Source organism: Salmo trutta, chromosome 16, assembly GCF_901001165.1.
Source record: "Salmo trutta chromosome 16, fSalTru1.1, whole genome shotgun sequence".
NCBI classification, from domain to species: Eukaryota; Metazoa; Chordata; class Actinopteri; order Salmoniformes; family Salmonidae; genus Salmo; species Salmo trutta.
The window spans coordinates 21,347,967-21,374,768 of NC_042972.1; the positions used below are offsets into that span (position 1 = coordinate 21,347,967).

Genomic DNA, 26,802 nt, shown 5'->3' on the forward strand with positions numbered 1-26,802 from the left:
AAAGGTTAAGGTTAGGGTTCGGGGAATGATTACCTAACATGCTAAGTAGTTGCAAATTAGATAAAATGTATTAAGTACTGTAGTTGCAAAGTTGCTAATTAGCTAAAATGCCAAAGTTGTCCGTGATGAGATTCAAACACAGTTTTGGCTTGCTAAACGTTCACGTTATAAGCCCACACATCCATCCATCCACCCCAACCAACCACCCTTTCGCCTTAAAAACAAAGATGTAATTTTATGATGATGATTCATGTCTTCTTTTAAATTCACAATTTGGATCCCTCCACAGCCTCATAGATGATCTAGATTCTTTTTCTAACCTCTCTGGATTACAACCAAATAAAATGGTCTTACGGTGAAGTGGACATACTCGATATTCATATCCTGAAAAAATGTACCTCACTACAATACGTTTTAATAGAAAATTAGCACAAATAGATAATATCTTGCTACCGTGGAAAAGAAAATACCTGTCTATTTGTGGAAAAATCACCTTGATTATCTCTTTATTCATATCCCAGTTTACGTATTTGATTATGGCCTTGCCTACAGCTAACGACTTGTTTTTAAATTATATGAGCAAAACATTTTCTTACATTTATTTGGAATGGCAAGCCATACAAAATTAAACAGGCCTATTTATATAATGAATATGTATTCAGAGGTCAGAAATGATTAAATATTAAAGCATTATACCTCTCAGTAAAGGCTTCAGTCAAACAAAAGCTATACTTAAATCTGAACTGGTTCTCTAGCAGATTAATAAGAATGGCTCACCCCGTGTTCAAGAATGGCCTTTTTCCCTTTATTCAGATTATAACCTCTCACATTCGGTTATTTGAAAATATCCAAAATATCACTATTTTTAAAACAAGCCATAGAACGTTGGTTGCCATTTCAGTTTAATCCACTAGAAAAGGCATAACAAATATTACAACACATATTATGGTTGAACTCAAATATACTAACTGATAAAAAAGTTTAATCTTTGTAAATTATATCATAAATAGGACTGGTGGAGTTATGTCACACATGCAGCTAACAAAAATATATAGAAATGTCTGTTATTCTCAAAATTACAACCAACTAATAGCAGCATTAGAAGATAGCCCAATTTGGTAAAAAGTCCATATTGTGGCAAGAACAGCTGAAATGAGCAAAGAGAAATGACAGTCCATCAATTCTTTAAGACATGAAGGTCAGTCAATGCGGAAAAATGTATAACTTTGAAAGTTTCTTCAAGTGCGGTCGCAAAAAAACATCAAGCGCTATGATGAAACTGGCTCTCATGAGGACCGCCAGAGAAAGGAAGACACGGAGTTACCTCTGCTGCATTGGATAAGTTCTTTAGAGTTAACTGCACCGCAAATTGCAGCCCCAATAAATGTGACATGCTGAGGTTGGACACAGGTGCAGAGAAGAGACCAGATGAAGAATAAGTGGTTAAGGATAAACATAAATACTTTACTGAGAAACAGTAGCCGCAGGATCACAGTACACTCGAAAAACCGGAGGAACGATGACAGTAAATGCATCTCAGAGTTCAAGTAACACAGACACATCTCAACATCAACTGTTCAGAGGAGACTATGTGAATCAGGCGTTCATGGTCAAATTGCTGCAATGAAACTACTACTAAAGGACACCAATAAGAAGAAGAGACTTGCTTGGGCCAACAAACACGAGCAATGGATGTTAGACCGGTGGAAATCTGTCCTTTGCTCTGATGAGTCCAAATTTGAGATTTTTGTTTCCAACCGCCGTGTCTTTGTGAGACGCAGAGAAGGTGAACAGATGATCTCTGCTTGTGTGGTTCCCGCCGGGAAGCATGGAGGAGGGGGTGTGATGGTGTGGGGGTGCTTTGCTGGTGACACTGTTGGTGATTTATTTAGAATTCAAGGCACACTTAACCATCATGGCTACCACAGCATTCTTCAGCAATGCATCTTCCCATCTGGTTTGCACTTAGTGGGACTATCATTTGTTTTTCAACAGGACAATGACCCAAAACACACCTCCAGGCTGTGTACCGGCTATTTGACCAAGAAAGAGAGTGATGGAGTGCTGCATCAGATGACCTGACCTCCACAATCACCTGACCTCAACCTAATTAAGATGGTTTGGGATGAGTTGGACCGCAGAGTGAAGGAAAAGCAGCCAACAAGTGCTCAGCATATGTGGGAACTCCACCACTTTTTGAAAAGCATTCCTCACAAAGCTGGTTGAGAGACATGAAGCTGGTTGAGAGAATATCAAGAGTGTGCAAAGCTGTCATAATTTTGGTTCACGGTGGGAACCAAAAAAAGTGTTAAACAATTCAAAACATATTTTATATTCTTCAAAGTAGCCACCCTTTGCCTCGATGACAGCTTTGCACACTCTTGTCATTCTCTCAACCAGCTTCATGAGAATATAAAATATATTTGTATTTGTTTAACACTTTTTTGGTTACCACTGTGAAGCATGGAGGAGGAGGTGTGATGGTGTGGAGGTGCATTGCTGGAGACACTGTCTGTGATTTATTTAGATTTTAAAGCACACTTAACCAGCATGGCTACCACAGCATTCTGTAGCAATACGCCATCCCATCTGGTTTGCACTGGGATTACCTCATGAAGCTGGTTGAGAGAATGGCAAGAGCGTGCAAAGCTGTCATCAAGGCAAAGTGTGGCTATTTTGAAGAATCTCAAATATAAATATATTTTAATTTGTTTAACACTTTATTGGTTAATACATGATTCCACATGTGTTATTTCATAGTGTTGATGTCTTCACTATTATTCTACAATTTAGAAAATAGTAAAAATAATGAAAAATCCTGGAATGAGTAGGATTGTCCAAAAGTTTTACTGGTATTTACAAAGAAAATATGGGGGATTGGAAATGATGCAGACAATTACATTGATGGAAGCCACAATCTCTGCAATATTTAAGCTGATCTACCCCCTAAAATAAAGAATAAACATAAGCCATAAAATAATAAAAACAATTGAATGATTATTCCAAATTTTAAAATATGTTTGATAGAGAAGTTAAAATCCTGTTCAAGTGTTTACCATTATGTTAGCTCAGTCTTGTTCACTCACAGAGCTATGGCTATTTTAGGTTCAACATTTCCACCCTGATAGGTCAACCCTCCAAAAAAATGTTATGTGCCTGAGCCTGACCAATATGTTTTTCTGAAAGAATATATATATATTTTTTTTACATATTTGTAAATATTCAAATGTTTTGAGGTCCAATTGGTACCGCATTGTAGGAATGACCCAGCTATGCAGACTTACTGACACACCAGAACCCCATTACCCAGGATCCCTTCCTTCCTGTACCTTTATTCATGTTGGTCTGTGGATCCTGATCCAGCTCCTGAGCTTCGTTGCTATTGGTCCATTCTTCCGGTGACATGTCCTGTCGATAACCGTACTTGTGCTGCAACACAGAGTAGGAGGAAGAGCTAATGCATCATCAGCCAATCAACAGTAAGATAGTTACGTACCGGGAGAGTATTGGCCCTATAGTTACCCAAACACAGAATGCATTAGATAATATGCATTAGTGTGGAATGCAATGATTTGGTTATTGCCAGATATGGCAGGTTCCAGAGCTCAATGGTGGGATGTAGATACGGCATAAGCCAAAGCATACGGTCTACACACTACAGGACAGACACAGCACTAGCACAGGGACTAGCACAGTCACGTCCCTACCACATCACTACAACGACTGGCACACAGACAGTATGGTAAAGGAACCACTAGCTGTGGATGGATCCACACACCTCCATTCACAACCTTACCGTTCCTAGGGTAACCTGCAACTCGCCCTAAGCTAAGTCTTAGAATTCAAAAGCACCCAGTACACTAGAATGGCTAGGATTTCAAATACTTAAAATTGGTTGTCCAATTTGTTTGGTATTGTTGCTTTAGATCCTATTGAATAATTACATATCAACTGATTCAATTCAAATTTAATGAAGAGTTTTTGGTATCAACCATAGTAAGTGATTGATTGTTTCACAGCAGACTAAAGAGAAGCCAGAGCCAGAACAATCACTTCTAATGCAAGTGCTGTTGGAGAGCAGATACAGGCCGAGATGGAGGCAGGGAGGCAGGGAGGCAGAGAGGCAGAGAGGCAGGGAAAGAGAGAGAGAGAGAGAGAGAGAAGAAAGAAGAAAGAAAAGATGGAATAGGAGTCATGAGGAGTGAAGCGCTAGAACAGACTGATGTGTGTGACCATATCTATGGCGGAGGGATGGGGTGATGGTGAAGTGGGTGAAGGTGGGGGGAGCTTGGAGCTCTGTTGTTTAGGGGTCCGGAAGTGTTTATGGGGATGACAGGGATGGCTTCTATAGGACATGTAACAACTGGTAGTTGTCCTTTACCACAGATCAGCTTACTCTACCCTCTATCATTACTTTACCCATTAGGGGGATGCAAATTATTATGTCCCTGAATCAGGGGTTATGGACAACATTTACCAGCTTGCGTGAATGACAGGGGGTGTGGCAGGGATGGGAACTCCCTCCCACCCTCCCGTCTCCAAATACCTTTCTGCCGCGGGATTCTTCATCATCAAGGTAACCATCATCCAGGCCCAGGCTGCGCAGCCAGGTGGAGCTGTCGAAGGGCAGAGGGGGGAGGGAGGGGGGAAGGGAGGGGAACAACTCCAGGGGGTAGTAGGATTTGGGAAGTGGTGGCCGTGGTGGGCCAATGTCCTACAGCCACAGGAAGGAGGTAGGAAGAATAAGAGGAAGAGAGGGAAGGAAGAAAAAAAGAAAGGAAGGAGGGAAGATGATGGTAGGAGGAGGACGAGAGAGTGCTGTGCATCAGGAGGAGTGACAAAAGACAGGCAGAGTGCAGAGCAGAGAGGATCATGAAACGATATGAGGAATGGAGCCCCGACCCCAATGAACTTCAGGGGTGAAGGGTCACAGGCGTCCAACGAGATGCCTGCACTGAGAGCTAGCATGAATGCACATACTGATCAATTCTAATCAGATTAGTAGTACTGATACAGACCACTGACTGCTGCTGAATATGAAAAACAAGATAGAAAGTACCACCACAATTTCCAACATGTTATGTTTCAGTTGAATGAGTACAGACACTGTAATCAGTTACAACCATTAAGCAACACAGATGATACATGGGATTATAGGATTCACAAAATAGAACATTTCTGCTCTTGAACACTATAATTCAAATTTCAGCATTGTGTGATTATGAGCTTCATGCCAACAGAGAGAGTTGGCTGAGAGCCAGAGGAAGGCAGAGCACTACAGGTTTCACATGGGTTTAATACTAAAACAGGAGGATCCAACCCCAGTCCCAGAGTGCTTCAGTATCTTCTAAACTATACTGAACAAAAATATAAAGTTTAACATGTAAAGTGTTGGTCCCATGTTTCATGAGCTGAAATAAAATATCCCAGAAATGTTCCATATGCACAAAAAGCTTATTTCTCTCAAAATGTTTACATCCCTGTTATTGGACATTTCTCCTTTGCCAAGATAATCCATCCACCTAACAGGTGTGGCTTATCAAGAAGTTGATTACACAGCATGATCATTACACAGGTGCACCTTCTGCTGGGGAAAATAAAAGGCCACTCTAAAATTTGCAGTTTTGTCAAACAACTCAATTCCACAGATGTTGTTGCCATATAATTTAACGTTAATTTCTTTACCATAAGTTGCCTCCAGCGTGCATTTAGAGAATTTGGCAGTACGTCCAACCAGTCTCACAACCACAGACCACGTGTAACCATGCCAGCCCAGGATCTCCACATGTGGCTTCTTCACCTCCGGGATTGTCTGAGACCTGCCACCCGGACAGCTGATGAAACCGTTTGAACAAACTGTCAGAAACTGTCTCAGTGAAGGTCATCTGCGTGCTCGTCGTCCTCACCAGGGTCTTGACCTGACTGCAGTTCGGCGTCGTAACCGACTTTAGTTGGAAAATGCTCACCTTCAATGGCCACTGGCACGCTGGAGAAGTGTGCTCTTCACGGATGAAACTGTACTGGGCAGATGGCAGACAGCATGCATGGCGTCGTGTGGGCGATCGGTTTGCTGGTGTCAACGTTGTGAACAGTAGTGGGACAACATTCCACAGGCCACAATCAACCCCATGTGACCTACTTGTTGTGTGTATGTACTGACATGTATGTGTAACTGATAGATGCACACACACTAGATGTTAATGTTTTTTAAATGTATGTCAATTGTGAAGTCTTTTGTCTGTAATGTATTTTAATTATATGTCGGAAACCAGTAAGACTAGGTGTCACCATTGGTGTCGGCTAATGGGGATCCTAATAAATATATATTTTTTATTAAACTGCCTGAAGTGTCGCACTGCATGAGGCAAATGGTGATCACAGCAGATACTGACTGGTTTTCTGGTCCACGCCTCTACCTTTTCTTTAAAGGTTATCTGTGACCAACAGATGCATATATGTATTCCCAGTCATGTGAAATCCATAGATTGGGGCCTAATTTATTTATTTCAATTGACTGATTTCCTTATATGAACTGTAACTCAGTAAAATCTTTGAAATTGTTGCATTTTGCATTTAGATTTTTATTTAGTCCCTCTTTTAATTTAGTCCCTCTCTTTTAATCAATTAACTGTTATGGACCTGGGATAACCAGTTGACTTGATTTCTTGGCCGATCATATTCCTTGATATCAATGAATGAATGAATTGATTGATTAAGCACTATAGAGGAAAGTCCCACTTTTATCCCTTTTGCTGGTCTCTTGGGGTTATTAAATGGATCGCAACATTTTCTTTGCAACTTTGTGTAGAAAACCAATTGCTTTTGCTCATGATGAAAATAAACAATCTAACAACCTGGTGGGTGAGATGGCTTGCTTAAATGACATGGAACGACCCACCACTAAGTACCATGTTCCACATAGTGAGAGATGACATGAAGAAAAAGGAGAACATTTGCCACATTTCTGCTCCACCTCCCAACGAGGTTTCTATAAATAATTTACAGTAACAGGTCTGTCTGGTTTCTTATCTGATTCCAGTAAGGAGACAGTGCTACACATAACATTTTTGACCTCATATTTTCTAGCAGAGAAAGAGCTTATTGATGTTGACATGACACTATAAATAATTATTTAACGACATGTTACGCAGGCTGAGAACTCCTGACTCCTTTTTCTCTGAGAATGTCAGTGAGGATTCCCTGAGCCTGCTGGACTTTATTAACCACTTACTGACGAGGACCATTAGTCACCCTCAGCTATATACTTTACCTCAGAAAGCATAACACATTCTGCTTCAAACCTCTAGCTTTGCTTCTTACTATTGGCAAAACAAAGTACTATAAGCTGCATCATCATAATACAGTAAGTATAACATCACATTAGAACTGTTATTGTATCAAGTCTGTCTGGTGTGGGTTACAACTGCTGCAACCCACCTTAAACATCTTAAATCTTACAGTACAGTCCACCAGGTCAAGGGATGGGTCTGCATGTACACTGAGTCTAGCCCAAGGCCTGATGTTTGGATGGCTGTGGTACCGGTGTGTGTGATGGTACCGGGGTGAGTGGTCGTACCGGGGTGTGTGGTGGTACCGTGGTGTGTGGTGGTAGCGGGGTGTGTGGTGGTACCGTGGTGTGTGATGGTACAGGGGTGTGTGATGGTAGCGGGGTGTGTGATGGTGCCGGGGTGTGTGATGGTAGCGAGGTGTATGGTGGTACCGTGGTGTGTGATGGTACCGGGGTGTGTGATGCTACCGGGGTGTGTGGTGGTACCGGGGTGTGTGATGGTACCGGGGTGTGTGATGGTAGCGGGGTGTGTGATGGTACCAGGGTGTGTGATGGTACTGGGATGTGTGATGGTACCGGGGTGTATGGTGGTACCGGGGTGCGTGATGGTACCATGGTGTGTGATGGTAGCGGGGTGTGTGGTGGAACTGGGGTGTGTGGTGGTACCGTGGTGTGTGATGGTACCGGGGTGTGTGGTGGTACCGTGGTGTGTGGTGGTAGCGGGGTGTGTGGTGGTAGCGGGGTGTGTGGTGGTACCGGGGTGTGTGATGGTAGCGGGGTGTGTGATGGTAGCGGGGTGTGTGGTGGTAGCGGGGTGAGTGGTGGTACCGTTGTGTGTGATGGTACTGTGGTTTGTGATGGTAGCGGGGTGTGTGGTGGTACCGGGGTGTGTGGTGGTAGCGGGGTGTGTGATGGTACTGGGGTGTGTGGTGGTACCGGGGTGTGTGATGGTACCAGGGTGTGTGGTGGTACCGTGGTGTGTGATGGTAGCGGGGTGTGTGATGGTAGTGGGGTGTGTGGTGCTACCAGGGTGTGTGGTGGTACCGGGGTGTGTGGTGGTACCGTGGTGTGTGATGGTACCGGGGTGTGTGGTGGTACCGTGGTGTGTGATGGTAGCGGGGTGTGTGGTGGTACTGTGGTGTGTGATGGTACCGGGGTGTGTGGTGGTACCGTGGTGTGTGGTGGTAGCGGGGTGTGTGGTGGTAGCGGGGTGTGTGGTGGTACCGGGGTGTGTGATGGTAGCGAGGTGTGTGATGGTAGCGGGGTGTGTGGTGGTAGCGGGGTGAGTGGTGGTACCGTTGTGTGTGATGGTACTGTGGTTTGTGATGGTAGCGGGGTGTGTGGTGGTACCGGGGTGTGTGGTGGTAGCGGGGTGTGTGATGGTACTGGGGTGTGTGGTGGTACCGGGGTGTGTGATGGTACCAGGGTGTGTGGTGGTACCGTGGTGTGTGATGGTAGCGGGGTGTGTGATGGTAGTGGGGTGTGTGGTGCTACCAGGGTGTGTGGTGGTACCGGGGTGTGTGGTGGTACCGTGGTGTGTGATGGTACCGGGGTGTGTGGTGGTACCGTGGTGTGTGATGGTAGCGGGGTGTGTGGTGGTACTGTGGTGTGTGATGGTTGCGGGGTGTGTGATGGTTGCGGGGTGTGTGATGGTAGCGGGGTGTGTGATGGTAGTTGGGTGTGTGATGGTAGCGGGGTGTGTGATGGTACCAGGGTGTGTGGTGGTAGCGGGGTGAGTGGTGGTACCGGGGTGTGTGGTGGTACCTGGGTGTGTGATTTTAGCGGGGTGTGTGATGGTACCGGGGTGTGTGATGGTACCTGGGTGTGTGATGGTAGCGGGGTGTGTGATGGTACCGGGGTGTGTGGTGGTAGTGGGGTGTGTGGTGGTAGCGGGGTGTGTGATGGTACCGGGGTGTGTGGTGGTACCTGGGTGTGTGATGGTAGCGGGGTGTGTGATGGTACCGGGGTGTGTGGTGGTACCGGGGTGTGTGATGGTAGCGGGGTGTGTGGTGGTACCGGGGTGTGTGATGGTAGCAGGGTGTGTGGTGGTAGCGGGGTGAGTGGTGGTACCGGGGTATGTGGTGGTACCTGGGTGTGTGATGGTAGCGGGGTGTGTGATGGTACCAGGATGTGTGGTGGTACCTGGGTGTGTGATGGTAGCGGGGTGTGTGATGGTACCGGGGTGTGTGGTGGTACCTGGGTGTGTGATGGTAGCGGGGTGTGTGATGGTACCGGGGTGTGTGATGGTAGCCGGGTCTGGGATGTAAGGAACGCACCGTCACTAAGATCTAGCTGGTTTTTGGGGAAGGTGAGTCGGTGGTCAAAGAAGGGGATCATTCTTGGGATCGTTCTCGGGACTGAGTGGCTAAGCAGAGGACACGGTACTGTGTTTCAGGACTGAGAGCCCTGGACACGGGGCAAGGTGATAGGGAGAGTGTACGGAGGTCTGGGCTATGGCTATAGGCTAGCTGGCTATCCAGACAGGAGTTTTGGCAGGAAAATGAGTACTGAGTCTCAGGGAATGTCAGGTGGGTGCGCTGAGGTGGGTACCTGAAGACGTCGGGGTAGCTGGCTTGGTAGGAAGGTGGTTCTGGGAGAAGATCTTTCCTGTAGCCAATTGCTTGCTGTTTCGGCTGAGGGGCAAGCTCAATAAGCTAGCTGGGTGTGTTGGTGGGTTACTGCCTGTAGGAGCTTGTTGATTGGTCAGTTTGGCAGGGTGGGTGGGTGAGTGGGTGGAGCTCTGGCTGGCTTCATGGGGGAGTGGAACTCCAGAGCTGGCTTGGTGGCTTTGTGGCTGTCACTAAGGACTGCCTGGTTGGCTTGGCTGGTGCTGGGGTTGATGTTGGTGTTTGGGTCTCTGTTTGGTTAGGTGTCCACAGTGTTTCTAAGGTCATGCTGGTTGGCTTGGGAGGTGTGCGGTTGTGCATGTTGCTTGGTGTCTGTACTCTCTACAGGGGCTAGCTGGTTGGCTTGGCTAGTGCTAGGGTGGGAATTTGGCTCAGGACCTAGTGGATATTTGGTTCAAGACCAGCGTGCCTACTTGGCTCAGGACTTTGTTGGGTGTTAGGTAGGGATTTAAGTTCAGGACGGGACTGGGTGCCTAAGTACAGGACCTGGCATTGTGTTTCAGGACTGAGGGGCCTGGGCTGGGTGCAAGGTAAGGAGTGTATAAGGGGGGCTTTGGTGTTTGTGTCAAGATCCAGGTGGGTGTTTGGTTCAGAGACTGGTCTATTTGGATCAGGACCTGGTTAAGTGTTAGATTTAGGACCCAGTTGGGCATTTAGATCAAAACATGGTTGGGTGTTATGTTGAGGACTCAGGTGGGTGTTAGTTTAAGGACCTGGGTGGTGACCCAGGTGGGTGTTAGTTTGAGGACCTGGGTGGTGACCCAGGTGGGTGAGTGGGTAGTAAGAGGAGGCGGTGCTTACCTCCGGACCCAGTTGTTTGGAGGGGGAGGCCTGGGAACCAGGAACTGGGGAGAAGGGGCTGAGTGGACTGGTGAGGCTTACTGAGCTCATGGGACTGGCAGGACTATTGGTGCTAAAAGAACCTGATGCTCCACTGGCCACTGCCGGAGAGACAGAGAGACAGAGAGACAGAGATAGAGAGATAGAGAGACAGAGAGATAGAGAGACAGAGAGATAGAGAGACAGAGAGATAGAGAGATAGAGAGACAGAGAGATAGAGAGATAGAGAGAGAGAGACAGAGAGACAGAGAGACAGAGAGACAGAGAGAGAGAGATAGAGAGACAGAGAGACAGAGAGATAGACAGAGAGAGAGACAGAGAGACAGAGAGATAGAGAGACAGAGAGACAGAGAGACAGAGATAGAGATGGAGAGACGGAGAGACGGAGAGAGAGAGAGAGAGAGACAGAGACAGAGAGACAGAGAGAGAGAGATAGAGAGACAGAGAGACAGAGAGATAGACAGAGAGAGAGACAGAGAGACAGAGAGACAGAGAGACAGAGAGATAGAGAGACAGAGAGACAGAGAGACAGAGATAGAGATGGAGAGACGGAGAGACGGAGAGAGAGAGAGAGAGCAATAGAGAGACAGAAAGATAGAGAGATAGAGGAGAGGGAGGGAGGGAGTTAGAAATGCATGCAGAACGCTGTTCATCAATATACTCCTATTGGTTCATTTATCATCTACTTCAGCTAGAGATTCAGCTACAGTTCAGACAGATAGAAAAAAACATAGCAGAAGTGGAAACTACTGTACAGTGCATTCAGAAAGTATTCAGACTACTTGACTTTTTCCACATTTTGTTAGGGTACAGTCTTGTTCTAAAATGGATGAAATAAAAATGTTTCCTCATGAATTTACACACAACACCCAATAATGACCAAGCAAAAACCGTTTTTTTGGAAATTTTTGCAAATGTATTAAAAATAAAAAACAGAAATAACTTATTTACATAAGTATTCAGACCCTATGCTATAAGACTCAAAAAATTTAGCTCAGGTGCATCCTGTTTCCATTGATCAGCTTTGATGTTTCTACAACTTGATTGGAGTCCACTTGTGGTATATTCAATTGATTGGACATGATCTGGAAAGGCACACACCTGTCTATATAAGGTCCCACAGTTGACAGTGCATGTGCAAAATTTAGCTCAGGTGCATCCTGTTTCCATTGATCAGCTTTGATGTTTCTACAACTTGATTGGAGTCCACTTGTGGTATATTCAATTGATTGGACATGATCTGGAAAGGCACACACCTGTCTATATAAGGTCCCACAGTTGACAGTGCAAAAATCAAGCCTTGAGGTCGAAGGAATTGTCCGTAGTGCTCCGAGACAAGATTGTGTCAAGGCACAGATCTGGGAAAGGGTACCAAAACATGTCTGCAGCATTGAAGGTCCCCAAGAACACAGTGGCCTCCATCATTCTTAAATGGAAGAAGTTTGGAACCACCAAGACCCTTCGTAGAGCTGGCCTCCCCGGCCAAAATGAGCAATCGGGGAAACAAGATTCTCTGGTCCGATGAAACCAAGATTGAACTCTTTGGCCTGAATGCCAAGCGTCAAGTCTGAAGGAAACCTGGTGGTGGCAGCATCATGCTGTGCGGATGTTTTTCAGGTGCAGGGAGAATAGTCAGGATCGAGGGAAAGATGAACGGAGCAAAGTCCAGAGAGATCCTTGATGAAAATCTTCCCCAACAGTACAATGACCCTAAGCACACAGCCAAAACAACACAGGAGTGGCTTCGGGACAAGTCTTTGAATGTCTTTGAGTGGCCCAGCCAGAGCCCAGATTTGAACCCGATCTAACATCTCTGGAGAGACCTGAAAATAACTGTGCAGCGACGCTCCCATCCAACCTGACATAGTTTGAGAGGATCTGCAGAAAAGAATGGTAGAAACTCCCCAAATACAGGGGTACCAAGCTTGTAGCGTCATACCTAAGAAGACTCAAGGCTGTAATCGCTGCCAAAGGAGCTTGTAAAGGGTCTGAATACTTACGTAAATGTGATTTTAAAGGTTTGTTTTATTTTTACATTTGCAAAAATAACATAAAAAAAAGTTTTTGTTTCGCCATTACGGGGTATTGTGTGTAGATTGATGAGGAAAAAAACATTTGAATCAATTTTAGAATAAGGCTGTAACGTAACAAAATGTTGAAAAAGTCAAGGGGTCTGAATACTTTCCGAATGCACTGTATGTACGACTATACTGTAGGTTATGTTACTGTGAGGTGCATGCATACCCCGGTGTTTGGCTGTGTCTGTGCCTCTGGAAAGGTTGCTCTTGTGGAGTCCCTCCAACACATCCTGAACTCTCCAGAACTCCTTCTGAATCTGTCTGTGGACCATCTCACTCTGATGGAGGAGAGGAGGGGTGGAGTATGAGGGAAGATGAGAAGATGAGGGAAGTAAAGGTGATTGTAGAAGGATAGAGGAGAGAAGAACATTTGAAGTATAATACTGAATAGATGTAATACTGTTAATAACTTGTTGTTATTGTAGTCTTCTATTAGAAAACAAGTCAGGGAGTGATGTAGTAGCAGTTAGGTGTCTCAGCTATAAGACCAGAGGTAGTGTGAGAGAGTGACACCAGGTAGCCTTATTGTCTAAGAAAACAACATGGTCACATACATTCATTAGTACACACTATAACAAAACTTCACAAACATTTCGCAAAGGAAAACCTAAACATGTTTTTTTGTTTATTGGACAAGTTCAGGTACCCCCTTCCCGTTTTGGCCCGTTTGCTTCTGTTTCATTCCTAATGAATACGACCAAGTTTTATTGAGTTGGTCACAGACACTGCACTCTTATGGACAGTCACTTAACAGTTCACCACTATGAGCCAGGTGATACTCCATGGAGAGGAGGGGGACAGTCAGGTGTTTAATGGGGCAGGTTGACTGTACTTTATACATTCTAGATGATATCATCAGAAGTATGATGATACATAGGACATGATGAAAATGAATGTTTGTGGTAATTTATTGTTGATGAGTGATTCCTATTCTGTTTAAATTACTGATTAGGAGGAAAGGTTGGACCACCTATTAGCAAGCTAGGATTACACTGTGGTAAGTGACTGGAAATTAGCCAACGAACAGCAATAGAAACTTTAAAATGGAACCACACAGGTGGGTTCATGAGCAGGTGAGATTAGAGATTAGAGTTTCATTCTATTTATTTGCTTTCTAAGATCCATATTCAGTGTTCGACTGGCGACTGGTTAGAAACACAGGTTTTGGTAACTTTGTACGCTACAATAAAACATCAGAAGCTTTAGGTGGGTCATAGATTAAGTGGCCAGTGTACCTGCCCGCCTGCGTTGAGCTGTTCCCACAGGTCTCCATGGATAGCATTGACCTCGTCCTCCAAAGCTTCAAACTCCATCCGACTGGTGGTCAGAACCTGGACAGCAGGGGAGAGAACACACACTCAGAGCCTGGAACACACACTCAGAGCCTGGAACACATACTCAGAGCCTGGAACACACACTCAGACCCTGGAACACACACTCAGAGCCTGGAACACACACTCAGAGCCTGGAACATACACTCAGAGCCTGGAACATACACTCAGAGCCTGGAACATACACTCAGAGCCTGGAACATACACTCAGACCCTGGAACACACACTCAGACCCTGGAACACACACTCAGACCCTGGAACACACACTCAGAGCCTGGAACACACACTCAGAGCCTGGAACACACACTCAGAGCCTGGAACACACACTCAGAGCCTGGAACACACACTCAGAGCCTGGAACACACACTCGAACCCTGGAACACACACTCGAACCCTGGAACACACACTCGAACCCTGGAACACACACTCGAACCCTGGAACACACACTCGGACTCTGGAACTATGAAAACTATTAGTGTTTTTCCTAAATCAAAAAGAGGCTTGGGTGGTGAGTGTGGCAATAGGCACAGTTTTTCCTACGCATGAAAAACCCTGACTGTATGCTGAAGCCTCTAGCCTTATAGTCACTTTCTAAAGCAACCATTGACTATACAATATCTATCACACTGGAGTAGGAGAGTTGTCCTCTGATGGTGATCAGATCTTCTAGATTATAGATGAGATATTGTCATATTTTAGATTCATCCCCCATATATCTTATACAGGATACCTTAAAGGGATCTCCTTGATTTACTTATAGATTATATGTGATATCTAATGAATCACTATGGATTATCATGGATTATGCCTGGCTATGTATCTTTCTTACACTGGATGCCTGGGAGAGTTCTCCTCTGATGTTGATGAGCTGGTTTTGCAGTGTCTCCTTCTTCAGCTGTAATTTGTCTGCAGCCAGCAGCTGACCCCGGTACAGCTCCATCTCCTGGTGTGTGGCCACCAGCGCTCCCTCTAGGCTGTCCTGGGAACAGCAGGTAACATCAGACATGTCAGAACATGGGTTGGCTACTTTTATGGAGGAGGGTGAAGTTTCCCCTAGACACTGACCTTGTGTCAGTTTTGGAGTAGTGCCGGGAAGCTGATCCTATATATTTACCAAGAGGAAACTCCACCCCAGAGCGTACTTTTATGTTTACTTTCTTTAGCAGCCAAGTATTTTATAGCATTATTCTGGATCGATATGACATAACAGATAGACATTTACGACCTACATTTAATAAGAGAAGCGATAGGACACCTCACATGCCATATATAAAACCTTACATTGTAAATTGGGGTGGCAAGGTTGCCTAGTGGTTAGAGCGTTGGACTAGTAACCGAAAGTGTTGCAAGATTGAATCCCCGAGCTGACAAGATAAAAAGCGGTTGTTCTGCCCCTGAACAAGGCAGTTAACCCACTATTTCTAGGCCGTCATTGTAAATACGAATTTGTTCTTAACTGACTTGCCTAGTTAAATAAAGTAAAAAAAGTAATACCATGATTGCCTTGTTTCTGACTTTTTATTGTCGTTTTATTGTCCTTGGACATAATCTAGGTATCTGGTCTGATCTGTTAAGATCTGGCACAGAGGTCTAAGGCACTGCATCTCAGTGCGAGAGGCGTCACTGCAGTCCCTGGTTTGAATCCAGGCTGCATCACATCAAGCCGTGATTGGGAGTCCCATAGGGCGGCGCACAATTAGTTCAGGTTTGACTGGGTTAGGCTGTCATTGTAAACAAGAATTTGTTCTTAACTGACTTGCCAAGTTAAATAAAAAAATAAATGTAAACCAAGACAGAAAACCTCTCTACCATGATTCAATGAGGACCTCTGGAGGCAGATGAGAGAATGGCATCTCTCCTTGAAAAAACACTGAAGTCTGGTCAGAATGATGACAGATGTATATTTACAGCACTAAGAAATAAGGTTGTAAGGAATATTTGCCAAAGCAGAGCTCTTTCTTAGAGTGATCAATAAAGCAAAAGGAAATGTCAAAGTGATTTGGGAAAATTTCAACAAACTAACAGGGAGAGGAGCTGAAAAGTCTGAAAAACATTCTGAAGTCAAGACTGCGATTTCATATCCCAACACTTTTTTGGTTGACTCTGTCAGGGAACTGGCTCAAAGATTTTCAACCAAGACCGCAGTTCTCACTCCCATAGATAATAATAAACCAATATTCAGAATTCCTGAAGTCTCAGCATCAGCAGTGCACAGTATTATTAGCTTCTTCAGGAGCTCTAGAAGAAAATATGTATTTGGTCTAGACTCTGTATTCCTGAAGAGAATATTCACTGATTGCCCCCATTGTACATGTGGTTAATCTGTCCATCAAATATGGGTTCTTCCCCATTGCTTGGAAGTCTGCTGCAGTGATACCTGTTTTAAAATCTGGTGACCCAACACTGGTGGAAAATTACCGACCTATAAGCATTCTTCCAGTGCTATCAAAAGTAGCTGATAGATGGGTGGCTGATCATCTGACTGATCACCTCAATCAGGGCAACTCCATACCTCAAATGCAATTTGGATTCAGAACTAACCATTCTACCGAAACAGCCAATTGCTATTTTCTGGAGAGTATTAAATCTAAACTGGACATAGCTGGTGAAGTCAGCACTGTGTTTTTGGATCTTAAAAATACCTTTGATACTGTGAATCAGGAGGTCCTCCTATCCAAACTATCCTCCCTTAATGTGTCCACTGAAGTCATTCGTTGGATGTATTCCTATCTGACAAACAGAAGTCAAAGTGTTCGTTTGGGGGACACTCAGTCAGACTCTCTTTACTATAACATTGGGGTCCCACAAGGGTCAATATTAGGCCCCCTTCTGTTTACCATCTATATAAATGATCTCCCACTTGCTTGCCCACAAGTTAACATATAGATGTATGCAGACGATACAGTTCTGTATGTACACTCAAAAAATAGACAACTAGTTGTTAACAAGTTATCTGAAGCTATGGTACATGTTTCTAAATGGATGACTAATTCTTGCCTGCATTTGTATTGGTATTTAGAAGTCAAAGGGTTAAAATTAAATAAAAACAATCGACAAGACTGTATGTCCTTCTCTAAGAAATCAATTGATTCTTCCCAATGAGCTGTTCTTGTTAATGGGGAGAATCTGAAAGTTGTGTCTAACTTCAGGTATCTCGGCATCATTTTGGACTCCAACTTGACATTTAAGAAACATGTGAAGGTGATTAACACGGTCACGATTGGATTATTCAACTTTAGGTTTGTAAGACCTTTCCTTCCTCTGGAGGCCTCCAAACTATACATGCATGCTGTGATCTTCTCACATCTGAGATATTGCCTCACATGCCTCACATACTATTCTGAAACCAATTGAATCACTACAAACAAACACTTAAGATTTTGATAACAAACCAAACATTTGTCACCATTGTCATATAATTTACAAACATAATTTATTTAGTCAGGATAGTTTAAGCATTATGTAGATGCAAGCCTTGTCTTTAACATCCTGCATGGTCTTGCCCCTCCACCCCTATACTGGCATATCATGCTCAAAGAAAGCACCTCCAGGTTCACAAGGACATTAACTAGAGGGGATTGCGTTGTTCCTTTTCAACACAGTAAAACTGGTAAATCGGCCTTCTCTGTTAGAGCTACAATATACTGGAATGCAATGCCCATGGACTTGAGAAGTTGCACTGATTGTTGCTCAAATCTATCCAAACCTGTAGACATGAGTTATCTGTGGTTCCTCATGTAAGATGACAGTTGATGGTAGTGTTGTTGTTGTTGTTAGAATGATACATTATTGAATGTAATGTATTTGTATGTTGTATTGTTTTAGTGAGTATGTGTATAGTGGCTGTGTAGGCCCTTACCTACCCAGGGACGACAGGTGCAAATGAGCTTTTGGCTAACCCCGGCACATTTACATGGATGTTGCATTATTGTAATATTGATGTTGATTAATGTACATTGTCCCTTATAACTGAATAAATACAATACATTTTGTAACAGGATATACCAATAGACATGCTGTGTCTTCAGCTGGACTCGCCTGGACTTTGCAATGTTTAGTATACTGGAGCTGGTAGAGTACGAGGGGAAGATTTTAGTGGTAAAACTTCTCTATCTACCTTGTCCATCCTCAGCCTGTGGACCACTTCTTCCTGGTCCTTTAGAATCCTGTTCTGCTCACACAGACGACCCAGAAGTTTCTATATATATATATATATATATATATATATATATATATATATATATATATAGAGAGAGAGAGAGAGAGAGAGAGAGAGAGAGAGAGAGACAGTTCATTAAAATGTCAGAGAACAAATTAAAACATTGGAGGGAGGGTGTTTGCAGGAGTGAGGAATGTGGCTGAAGGTTGATCGTTTAGGGTAGGAGGAGTGAGGCTGTTTATGGGACGGTTTGATGGAGGGACAGGGCCTTACGCTGGTCTCCATCTCATTGAGTTTCAGTGTAGGGTGCAGCTCCCTGTAGGGGTCATGGAATGGAGGGACCTGGGAAAACAGAGACAGGATTCTTAATACTTACATTATATCAACCAGAACCCTATTCAAACTAGTCCTTCATAGACCAAGGGTTTGTAAAACAACCAACACATCGTTTTACAGATGGCTTCAGTGAGCCATACAGTAGGAATGGCCCAGACCCACCCACTTGTAAACAACACTTTATCAATGGCGTAGCACAGAACAGAACTAGTGTAACAACACCATACCATACATACCATGTGCATAGTACATGCATAGTATATCACTACTTCAGAGTACTGTACATATCACATCGGTATTAATAAGATAATGACAAAAAAATAACAAACAAAAAAACATATATAAATCTGTGTTGTTTACGGTATGGAGCAGAGAGCGCCGATAGGGCAGGGTTCCCCAACTGACGGTCCGCGGGCCGAATTTAGCCTGCGGGTGATTTTATTTGCCCCCCCCCCCCAAGTTTTCTGCGTATTTTATTTGGCCCCCCATTTTTTTATTTTTTTATTGTTGGACATAAAAGACTAAAAACACCAGCAAATCAGCTCCAAGTGATTTTAATTTTGCAATTAAATGTTTTTTACTTTTTCTCCCCAATTGGTAGTTACAATCTTGTCCCATCACTGCAACTCCCCAACGGACTCGGGAGAGACGAAGGTCATGCATCCTCCTAAACACAACCCTGCCAAGCCGCACTGCTTCTTGAAACACTGCTCAATTAATCTAGCCACACCAATGTTTTGGTGGAAACACAGTCCAGCTGGCGACAGAAGTCAGTTTGCCAGCACCCTGCACGCCACAAGACAAGGAAATCCCAGCCGGCTAAACCCTCCCCTATCCTGGTCCAGTTGTGCACCACCTCATGGGTCTCCCGGTCACAGCTGGCTGTGACACATTCTGGGATCAAACCTAGGTCTGTAGTGACACCTCAAGAACTGCAATGCAATGGCTTAGACCGCTGTGCCACTCAGGAGGCCCTGGAAATCTGATCTAAAGTATTCCTACACATTTGGGATTCTTGCGGTCAGTTTGCATTCTACTAATTATTTGTAATTATGTTCCGGCCCCCTAACAATCCGCTCAAGAAGTAATCGGCCCGCGGCTGAATCCAGTTCATGATCCCTGCAGTAGGGTGAGCTGGAATGCTAACCCCCTCTGTCAAAATGTCAAAGGTCATATCCAGGTCATCTATTTCAGTTTTTTCCAACCCTGGTCCTCGAGTACACACAACAGTACACATTTTTATTGTATCCCTGGACAAGCACACCTGATTCAACTTGTCAACTAATCATCAAACCCCCAATGAGTTGAATGAGGTGTGTTTGTCCAGGGCTACAACGAAAATGTGTTTTGTTGGGGATACTTGAGGACCAGGGTCGTGAAACACTGATCTATGTCCTTATGGGGGACTGTGATTGTATGGTATATGAAGGAGGATATGACATCACAGTGGAGAAAGAGGGGTACAACAAAGAGGGAGGGTGGTTGGGGATGTTGTAAAGCACTGACATACTATTAGGCTACAGCACGACACAGGATATGACATAGAACACAGATAGAGAGATGAAGAAACATAAAGCACTGTGAAGCAACATGGAGAACTAAAATCGCAAATGAATTGGTAAGACAAAGAAACCAAAAGCCAGTTCTGTGGATAGAGCATTGCATCTAAAATCCACATGCTAGAATAGGGGTGTGTAGGCTTGGGCTGTGTAGAGCTTGTGGGAGACTATGGAGTGGGAGGGGAAAATCCTTAACAGCTTCTACCCCCAAACCATAAGATTGCTGAACAATTAATCAAATGGCCACCCCGACTATTTACATTGACACCCCCCCCCCCAAAAAAATTTGTTTTTACACTGCTGCTACTCGCTGTTTATTATCTATGCATAGTCACTTTACCCCTATCTACATGTACAAATTACCTCAACTATCCTGTACCCCACACATTGACTCGGTACCGGTACCTCCTGTATATAGCCTCGTTATTGTTATTTTATTGTGTTACTTTTTATTATTGTTTGCTTTAGTTTATTTACTAAATATTTTCTTAGCTCTTTCTTGAACTGCATTGTTGTTTTTATTTTTTTATTTATTTAACCTTTATTTAACTAGGCAAGTCAGTTAAAGACAAATTCTTATTTACAATGACAGCCAACCCTCCCCTAACCCAGACAATTGTGCACCGCCCTATGGGACCCCAGTTCACGGCTGGTTGTGATACAGCCTGGGATCGAACCCAGGTCTAGCACTGTGATGCAGTGCCTTAGACCACAGCGCCACTCAGGTTAAGGGCTTGTAAGTAAGCATTTCACGGTAAGGTCTACACCTGTTGTATTCGGCACGTGACAAATAAAGTTTTTTTTAATTTGATTTGATTCTGTCTAGACTACACCTGAGCCCCATGCCCTAAATCACTATTGACTAGAAAAGCCCTGAAGAGGGCAGTAGTTGACCTCTGCGGAAAGAGAGAGCCTGCACAAGGAGTTACACTCTGATACCAGAAACCATGTGGCTACAAGGCAAACAATCTGTGCTACAATGATCCAGACATCTTGGAAACGGATATTAGGGGAAGAGGAATATTGTGAGGGTATAGGGGTCTTTGAGTGGTAATGTTTCCTTCCTTTGGGTTATGGCGTGACTGGGTCATGGTTAGAAACATTATTTGTGTTTCCATGATGACTCATGCAAAAAGTTGAAAGGCTTTAGGTGGGTCACAGTGGAAAGAAAATAATTTGGGGACCACTGTGGGGCCTGTGAGTCATGCTGAAACCTGCCTCTCTGGGACACTCTCTCCTCTCTTACTTGTGAGAAGATATTTGCTCTAAAGGAGGATCGCTCCACCATTCTGATTACATGCCGATAAGGTGATCTCCACCGGTCACCAGGGGCAAAACACTGTCCATCATTCTCCTGGTTGTCACAGTACAGACAGGAGCTTGGCCGCAGTAACAGTCCCCGACTAGTGCGTTTCTATTCTAATTTGAATTTGAGAATCAAATTGGTTAAATCGAAGAGATAACTTTCTGTTTGTGTTTAATGTTGAACAAAGAGTTACAGTACTTGTAGATCTGATGGGGTGTGTATAGTGCATTACCAGAGACTAGTCATTACCATAAGGTGCAAGCAGTCAGTGACAGTGAGACAGGGGAGAGAGGGTAATAGTGGGAGTGAAACTGGAATGTGGGTGTGAGAAACAACAGGTTTTTAGCAGGTAGCAGTGTGGACAACATGGAAAATACATCTTCCACACGGCAATACATCTGAATGCTGTGGCAAACATCACACAAATGCTGTCAACCCCACTTAGTTTGGGGTTTAGTGTAACCAACAGTTTATGGATGATCCAAATGTCATTCTTCTCACCTTCTCAAGACTTCTAGACTCTTCCTTCCCCACCCTTCTCTGTTCTCAGTAGCTACAGTGCCTTCGGAAAGTATTCAGACCACTTGACATTACCACATTTTGTTATGCTACAGCCTTATTCTAAAATTGATTAAATAAACAAAAATCCTCAGAAATCTACACACAAAACCCCATAATGACAAAGCAAAAACAGAAATACCTTATTTACATAAGTATTCAGAGTATTTCCATTGATCATCCATGAGATGTTCTACAACTTGATTGGAGTCCACCTGTGGTAAATTCAATTAATTGGACATGATTTGGAAAGGCCCACACCTGTCTATATACGGTCCCATAATTGACAGCACATGTCAGAGCAAAAACCAAGCTATGAGATCAAAGTAATTGTTCACAGAGCTCCGAGACAGCATTGAATCGAGGAACAAATCTTGGGAAGGGTACCAAAAAATGTCTGTAGCATTGAAGGTCCCCAAGAACACAGTGGCTCTCCATCAGTCATAAATATAAGAAGTTTGGAACCACCAAGACTCTTCCTAGAGCTGGCTGGCTGGCCAAACTGAGCAATCGGGGAAAAGGGCCTTGGTTGGGGTGCTGACCAAGAACCCGCTGGTCACTCTGACAGAGCTTTAGAGTTCCTCTGTGGAGATGGGAGAACTTTCCAGAAGGATGAAGGACAACCATCTCTGCAGCACTCCACCAATCAGGCCTTTATGGTGGCCAGGCGGAAGCCGCTCCTCAGTAAAAGGCAAATGACAGCCCGCTTGGAGTTTGCCAAAAGGCACCTAAACACTCTAAGACCATGAGAAACAAGATTCTCTGGTCTGATGAAATCAATATTGAACTCTTTGGCCTGAATGCCAAGAGTCACGTATGGAAGAAACCTGGCACCATCCTTACGGTGAAGCATGGTGGTGGCAGCATGCTGTGGGGATGTTTTTCAGCGGCAGGGACTGGGAGACCAGTCAGGATCCAGGCAAAGATGAACGGAGCAAAGTACAGAGAGATCCTTGATGAAAACCTCAGCGCTCAGGTCCTCAGACGGTTCACCTTTCAACAGGACAACGACCCTAAGCAGACTGCCAAGACAACACAGGAGTGGCTTTGGGACAAGTCTCTGAATGTCCTTCAGTGGCCCAGCCAGAGTCCGGACCTGAACCCAATTGAACATCTCTGGAGAGACCTGAAAATAGCTATGCAGCAACACTCCCCATCCAGCCTGACAGAGCTTGAGAGGATCTGCAGAAAATAATCTGAGAAACTCTCCAAATACAGGTGAGCCAAGCTTGTAGCGTCATACCCAAAAAGAATCAATGCTCTAATCGCTGCCAAAGGTGCTTCAACAAAGTACTGAGTAAAGGGTCTGAATACTTATGTAAATCTCACAATCCTGTTTTTTATATATATATATATATATATATATATATATATATATATATATATATATATATATATATATATATATAAATAAATTAGCAAACATTTCTAAAAACCTGCTTTTGCTTTATCATTATGGGGTATTGTGTGTCGATTGATGAGGAAAAAAAACAATTCAATCAATTTTAGAATAAGATGTAACGTAACAAAATGTGGAAAAAGTCAAAGTCTGAATACTTTCCGAAGGCACTGTAAGTTACCAAGCTTTCCCACTGGGCACAAACTAGTTGAATCAACGTTGTTTCCAAGTCATTTGTTAGTTACCTAGCTTTTACAATGTATTGTGACATAGCACGTATGTGTAAAATACATTGGATTTTGTTTGGTGTGTGAGTGTTCATGTGCATGAGTAGAGGTAGTGGTAGAGCTGTGTTCAGAGATGCCTACGACACATACCTGTTGATCGAGGTACTCCAGGTTTCTCTGGAGCTGCAAGTCTAAAATATCCTCCTGATACAAGCAGCAGCAATGACAGCAGCAGTGACAAGGACGAGGACAGTACCAGTACCAGAGAAACCAGTGAAACCAGTAGCAACAGCATCAGTGGCATCAGCAGATGCAGAGACATAAACCAAGAGTTCAAGGAGAGAGAGTTGTGTATGTAGAGAGAAAGAGAGAGTAACAGAGACAGACAGACAGACAGACAGACAGACAGACAGACAGACAGACAGACAGACAGACAGACAGACAGACAGACAGACAGACAGACAGACAGACAGACAGACAGACAGACAGACAGACAGACAGACAGACAGACAGATAGACAGACAGACAGACAGACAGATAGACAGAGACAAAACAAAAGATAGACAGAAAGAGAGAAGACAGAAAGAGAGGACAGACATATGAACTCACACCAGATACAGCAGTGAAGCACAGCTATAACATACCTTTAGAGACACTGCTGATCTTATTTTAAGCACAGGTAGCTGTCGAGGACAATATTCCTGCTAAGCGCGTGTAGGTGTGTGTGAGGGCTGTAGTCAAGTGTCTCACAACCTTGACATTGGACTCATTGGTCTGTGTCTCTTGATAGTGTAACACGCTTTGGGAGGACGTACCATTTTGCTGTGGAGAGAGGGGGAGGCAGGGTAGTTGTAGTGGTACATTCCTTGGCTTAGCGACCTCCTGTCTCCAGGGTAATCATACTGAAATAAGAGAAATAACCAGGATGTTCTAAGATCACTTCGCTAGCAACACAAAGAAACATCTTCACCAATCACACATTTTTACAATCACTTTGGCACTCATTTCAGAACCTTGATGTCATTTTTCAAAACTCGAGACACAAAACTCACAACCGATGATCAAAATGCACATTATTCAAAACTCTAACACTTTTTCCAGTTGCTTGGATACAATACACATACATCTAAGATCATTTGTTCATTGAACTAAAATCACCTGTTCAAAATGACACAACTTAACATCAAAGTATTACCATTTCAAAATACAATTCACACATTACATCTGAAATGACTGTCTATTCATTTCATTACAATGATCTAACTACCAATTGATACAACTGCTCAAAATGATAAGTAAATGTTGCATTACTCTTAATGCATAGTTTTATGGAAACTGATGAACAATATTCCATGTTTAGATCAGGAAAGTGTCAGGATAAGATAAATTGACACCAATGGATGTAATATTTCATCATCATTCTTTATCAGACACTGTTTCTATGGTCCCATGTACCACTTTTCCGAACCTTGTTTTCAGATTTGACATTACTGACATTTGACAGTACACTAACTAGGCCACTTTATTAGGTACACCTATCTAGTCCTGGGTAGGACCCTCTTTTGCCTCCACAACAGCCTGAATTATTCACAGTGTTGTACGTTAAGAGATGCCCTTCTCCACACCACTGTTTTAAACGGCTGTTGTTGTTTAAACGGCTGTTGTTTATCGCGCCATTCTCTGTAAACTCTAGAGACTAGTGTGTAAAAATCCCAGGAGGGCAGCTGTTTCTGAGATGCTGGAACCACCATGTGTGGCACCAACAGACATACCACGGTCAAAGTTGCTGAGATTACGCATCTTGCCCGTTGTAATGTTTGGTCGAACAACAACTAAAGCTCTCTACTCTATACACTCTATATGTTGATTTGCAGGCAGCCACATGATTCGCTGTTCGAAGGAGCAGGCTATTTGCGTTAACAATCAGGTGTACCTATTAAAGTGGCCGGTGAGTGTATGTATGCAGGCCCTTGTAATCGCTTTTTCAATACTGACAACTCGTTACTGATGATTGATATCACATTGTGGTACGAGTATATAGTGAAATGAGTGGTATCCACCTACATCAACATAGCGATAGCATGGAACCGGCAGAAGATCAATCGTGGCCTCAATCATGAGAACTTTCCACAATGAGAACCAGTAAGTCTTCAGCATGCACTAAACATTAGGCTACTCTCAATTGTCAAATGACTGTATACTGCATGCCAATGTGTACCACAGAGTAGGTGATGTGACTAAACGTGTTCTTACTGTAATTTTCCCTGCAGAATTGAGACTAGGCCAAATAAGGGACGCAGAGGCAAAATTCTGACTGACCAACAAGAGCGGGCTGTGGTCAATTTAGTTCGGGCCCGAAATTCTATTCGCCTTACAGAAATTTGGCAGCACATCTTGGACAATGACGACATGTTCAACAATGTGGAAGCCATAAGCTTGCAGACTATTGCACGCATGCTGAAAAGGCACCAGGTGTCTCTAAAACAGCTATGCCATGTGCCTTTTGAAAAAAATGCAGACAAAGTGAAGCAACTGAGGACCGAGTATGTTCAGTTTCAAGATTCCTGTTGTGAAAAATTCCCCAAAAATTCTACATCATTGTAATCAGTAATTCTCTTTCCAAAATGTATTTTTAGAGGGTGATGGAGCTGGATGCTGATGAAAACCATCACAAATTCCTATTTTTGGATGAGGCAGGCTTCAACCTGGCCAGACAAGGAGGAATTTCATTGGCCAGCGGGCAACCATCCAAGTACCTGGACAACGTGGGTCCAACATCACCATGTGTGCGGCTATATCGGAAGATGGTATGGTGGGACACAGACCTCGTATTGGATCATATAATGCAGCTCTCCTTGTGTAACCTTCTTGATGAGCTAAATCAGGTCTGTAGAGATGATGGCGTGACCTATGTCATTGCGTGGGATAATGTAAGGTTCCACCATGCTCAAATGGTGCAAGCATGGTTTCAGGCCCATCCACAATTTACCACCCTGTACTTACCCCCATACTCCCCTTTCCTTAACCCGATTGAGGAATTTTTCTCCACATGGAGGCGGAAGGTATATGATAGGCACCCTCACGAACAAGCCAC

At 43.9% G+C, this 26,802-nt stretch overlaps 1 protein-coding gene across 9 annotated transcripts in view; it reads right to left on the reverse strand.

Moving 5' to 3' along the window:
- The window catches only part of LOC115150306 (pleckstrin homology domain-containing family A member 6), a 179,434-nt gene that overhangs the window by 19,423 nt on the left and 133,209 nt on the right, over nucleotides 1-26,802 (reverse strand). For 8 of the 9 annotated variants that reach the window (XM_029693453.1, XM_029693447.1, XM_029693452.1 and 5 more), the window contains 9 exons: nucleotides 24,524-24,610; nucleotides 18,597-18,665; nucleotides 18,282-18,362; nucleotides 14,994-15,143; nucleotides 14,069-14,164; nucleotides 13,000-13,111; nucleotides 10,717-10,856; nucleotides 4,547-4,714; nucleotides 3,330-3,429 (listed from right to left, as the gene is read on the reverse strand). In XM_029693453.1, coding sequence (XP_029549313.1) covers nucleotides 3,330-3,429; nucleotides 4,547-4,714; nucleotides 10,717-10,856; nucleotides 13,000-13,111; nucleotides 14,069-14,164; nucleotides 14,994-15,143; nucleotides 18,282-18,362; nucleotides 18,597-18,665; nucleotides 24,524-24,610 — 1,003 coding nt within the window. The remainder of the gene's footprint in view (nucleotides 1-3,329; nucleotides 3,430-4,546; nucleotides 4,715-10,716; nucleotides 10,857-12,999; nucleotides 13,112-14,068; nucleotides 14,165-14,993; nucleotides 15,144-18,281; nucleotides 18,363-18,596; nucleotides 18,666-24,523; nucleotides 24,611-26,802) is intronic. The other variant, XM_029693454.1, reaches the window with a different exon arrangement.